The sequence below is a fragment of the Zophobas morio genome, unplaced genomic scaffold (assembly GCF_036711695.1).
Source record: "Zophobas morio isolate AGI-343-1 ecotype UQ-CSIRO unplaced genomic scaffold, CSIRO_AGI_Zmor_V1 ptg000005l, whole genome shotgun sequence".
Classification (NCBI taxonomy): Eukaryota; Metazoa; Arthropoda; class Insecta; order Coleoptera; family Tenebrionidae; genus Zophobas; species Zophobas morio.
In genome coordinates this window covers 19,627,162-19,630,242 of record NW_026972110.1, presented here as the reverse complement: position 1 = coordinate 19,630,242, position 3,081 = coordinate 19,627,162, and the positions used below count along the sequence as shown (strand labels likewise).

Below are 3,081 nucleotides of genomic sequence, written 5' to 3'. Positions count from 1 at the left end.
AAAAAATTTTAAATTCAAACTTAAAAACCGAAAAATCTTTACACCCTACGGGCTCGGAAAGTGCAACGAAACCATCAAATTTTAGATAGAAATCGTTTTTTTTTTATTTTTATTAAATCTGAACTATATTTCAACATTTTTTTATTATTCTGAGCGACGAAACACACTTAGAGCATGCAGAATCGTCTCAAATTACGAAAAGGAGACGTTTGGGGCAGTTTTAAGCATTCTGGCGTTCGTAGATACAAGAAAATTGTTAAAATTCTTAAGAAACGTCATTTTTGAAGCGTTTTTTTGTAGTTTTAAGCCAACCAGACACCCAACGGTCTCGGAAAGAGCAACGAAACCATCAAATTTTAGCTAGAAATCTTTTCTGCATCCATCTGTTGTTGCGTTCAAAGAAAGAGTGATTGTATCAAGACGTATATTGCAATAAACAAATTAACCTATACAAATCTAAGTAATGCACTTGACATCAAAATTAATAAATAACGAATTATCAATAAGCAATAATTACAATATTTTCAACGACAATCTACCAAAAGAGTTACTTAATTCCTCTCTTGTTCCTTAAGACGAATACAATACACTAGACACTTTTTTTCTTCTATTTTAGGGGGAAACTTGTATTGTGGTCCGTGATGTTAGTATTGAGCGTCCGATGGCAGGAGTCCATTGCAATGTGCCGGGGCTTGAGGCCTACGGTCCACGTCCCAGGGTCAGTTCCGGTTATTTGACAAGTCCTGATCGTACTCCAATACCAGCCGTTTTATGTGCGACAGCTTGTCGTGGAGATAGTGAAACCTTCGCTTTAATTTCTGGTGCTCCAGATCTTTCTTGTTTTCATTGTATTCCCTAACGATTTGCATTTTTAGGTCCTGAAACAACGACAAAACGAAATGTAACCACAATAAAATATGTAATTCCTAGACACATAATTTTACAATTATGGGAAAATTTATCCATTCGATAACGCATGTAAAATTCATATTTCTTATGCTAAACATAAATATTTAAAATTGATCGGATTTTGCCGAAAAACTAAAAGTTCTAGAGTTAAACGAACTATGCTCAATGTTTAAAAATTCTAATTTGAACAACGAAATCACTAGAATTAGAGAATATAAAATTCGACTTACTTTAAACCTGGGACTAGAAGCGTCTTCTTGCTTAAGCATCGATTCAAAACTGGCAAACCTCCTCGAAACCTTGTCCACAATTTCGTACAAGTCCTTGTATTCGGCGAAGTCGGCATTGAAATCGGCGTCGAACCTCCGTCTCTGCTCGGCATCCTTGATCCTGGTGTACTTCCTGCAATCATAGATAACCTGTTACATCATTTCAATATCCAAATTTGCGTGTTTCTTACGTTAAGTAATCCGGGAACTCCGAACTGCTGTCCACTGGCACCGGCAACACTGGGGCCCCGTTCGCGTACCCGCTGTCCGTCTTGATCGTCTGCGGCGAGCCGTTCCTACAATCCCGCGAGTCGGTGACGAGCCGCCGCTGGCTGTTGCTCTCTACCGGTGAGCGGTAGGTGGTTTGTTCGGAGGGCTTCCGGTAATGGGAGATGCGTTGGCGCTTGGTGGGGAAGCCGTCCGGGTTGTCGTAGTATCCGGGTCGCTTGAACGACGACGTCGTGGTCGGCGGCGGAGAGCCGGGGTGGGTGCTGGTCGAGGACTGGCCGCTGCCGGAGCTGCCGCCATCGCTGCTGTCCGGAGAGGTGAGGTTCTGGGACTTACGTCTGCAGATAAACACATTGCCTTTAAGGCGCTCCATAGTAAAAGGGGACACTCTGGAAACTGTGGGGGCCACTCTGGAATCTACAGGGGACACTCTAGAAACTGTACGGGACACTTTGGAAACTCTACGAGACATTTTGGCGTAAGATTTCAAAATCACTGCTAGGGAGGTCTATACCCTTTCGTAGTAGCAGGTGGAATAAAAATAAGTAAAAATAAAACCAAGAGTACGAAAGCTAATCAAGTGGTGGTACTGTGTTGAGCCCTGCATCCTCATTGGTTTAGATAAAGAGGGAGGGTGTTTTCAACACCCATTGGTTCAGATAAGGGGAGGCTGTTGTTAATTCCTCAATAAGTACTAATCCCCCCGGCGGTAAAACCAGGAGTACCATTTTTCGGATCGTTACTCTAATAACTGAATAAATTATAATATTAAAAATAAATTTTAGTTCCACGTTTTTGGACGTTTCATGACCCCTAGATTATGAAAAATAGGTCTCTCGTTTTCTAGGTGTTTTATGAATCCGTGTTCTAGACATCTAGAATTTTGGAAAAATCAATATTGTATAACAATTTTTCGAATTTTCCATATCTGAATTTTCCAACTTTCGGTTATTCAATTTTCCGATTTTTAAAATGTTTTGATTTCTGGATTTACATTCCTATGATACAATTTCTCCACCAGCTGTGTGGAGAAAAGAAAAAAAAAAGAAGCCAATTAAACGCAGAATTAAAATTAATTTAACAAAATAAAAGAAACAGAGCGACACTTTGAGAGACGTCTGTAAGAGTTAACGGAATTATTTTGGCGTGAAAACGTATATTAATTGCCAACTTTATAATCAAATGATGAAAAACACTGTTTACAACAACAGCCTCCTTTATTATTTTTTTTAAGAAAATATCGTACTTGGTCTGTTTCTGTTATTTTGTTAAATTAAATTTAATTGTGCGTTTAATTGTCTTCTTTTTGTTGCTAGTTTGTACATCATGTGTCAATAGTGAATGATTCTTTAATAAAATAACGATCAGTAGTTAAATTACTAATTTTTAAAGTGGTTTTGTGAAATTTTTCAGGGTGGCCGGTTTTTTTGCCGGTCAGTGTAGATATATAAAGTAATACATTGCTGGTGTAGTTGAAAGTGCATGGATAAAAGTTTCTTTAAACAAATTAATAATACAGATTTGGTCTAGCTAATTTAAAACAGACGGGTATAGTCGTGGAAATACACCTAGTCAAAAACACTTAGAATGTGAGCTTTTAAGTAACATTTCGTAGGTGATTTCTTATTATTATGTTATGAATATGTTGCTATGGATAAATTTGAATTTCAAATTC

At 38.1% G+C, this 3,081-nt stretch overlaps 1 protein-coding gene across 1 annotated transcript; it reads right to left on the bottom strand.

Annotated features, from left to right (window-relative positions):
* Positions 1 to 644: 644 nt before the first annotated feature.
* Positions 645 to 1,878, bottom strand: LOC135146012 (RNA polymerase II elongation factor Ell-like). Its single transcript, XM_064078160.1, has 4 exons — positions 1,370 to 1,878; positions 1,140 to 1,311; positions 754 to 878; positions 645 to 699 (listed from the first exon to the last, which is right to left on the bottom strand). Exons 1-4 carry the CDS (start codon positions 1,876 to 1,878, stop codon positions 645 to 647), a joined length of 861 nt encoding a protein of 286 aa, XP_063934230.1.
* Positions 1,879 to 3,081: the final 1,203 nt, after the last annotated feature.

Bases quoted from the DNA above. Each gene is read 5' to 3' on its own strand.
- LOC135146012 (XM_064078160.1), bottom strand. From the start codon at position 1,878: ATGTCTCGTAGAGTTTCCAAAGTGTCCCGTACAGTTTCTAGAGTGTCC. The intron at 879-1,139 runs GTAAGTCGAATT...TCGTTGTTTCAG, and splicing joins CTTCTAGTCCCAGGTTTAAA to GACCTAAAAATGCAAATCGT. The intron at 700-753 runs GTACGATCAGGA...CGTGGACCGTAG, and splicing joins ATAAAACGGCTGGTATTGGA to GCCTCAAGCCCCGGCACATT.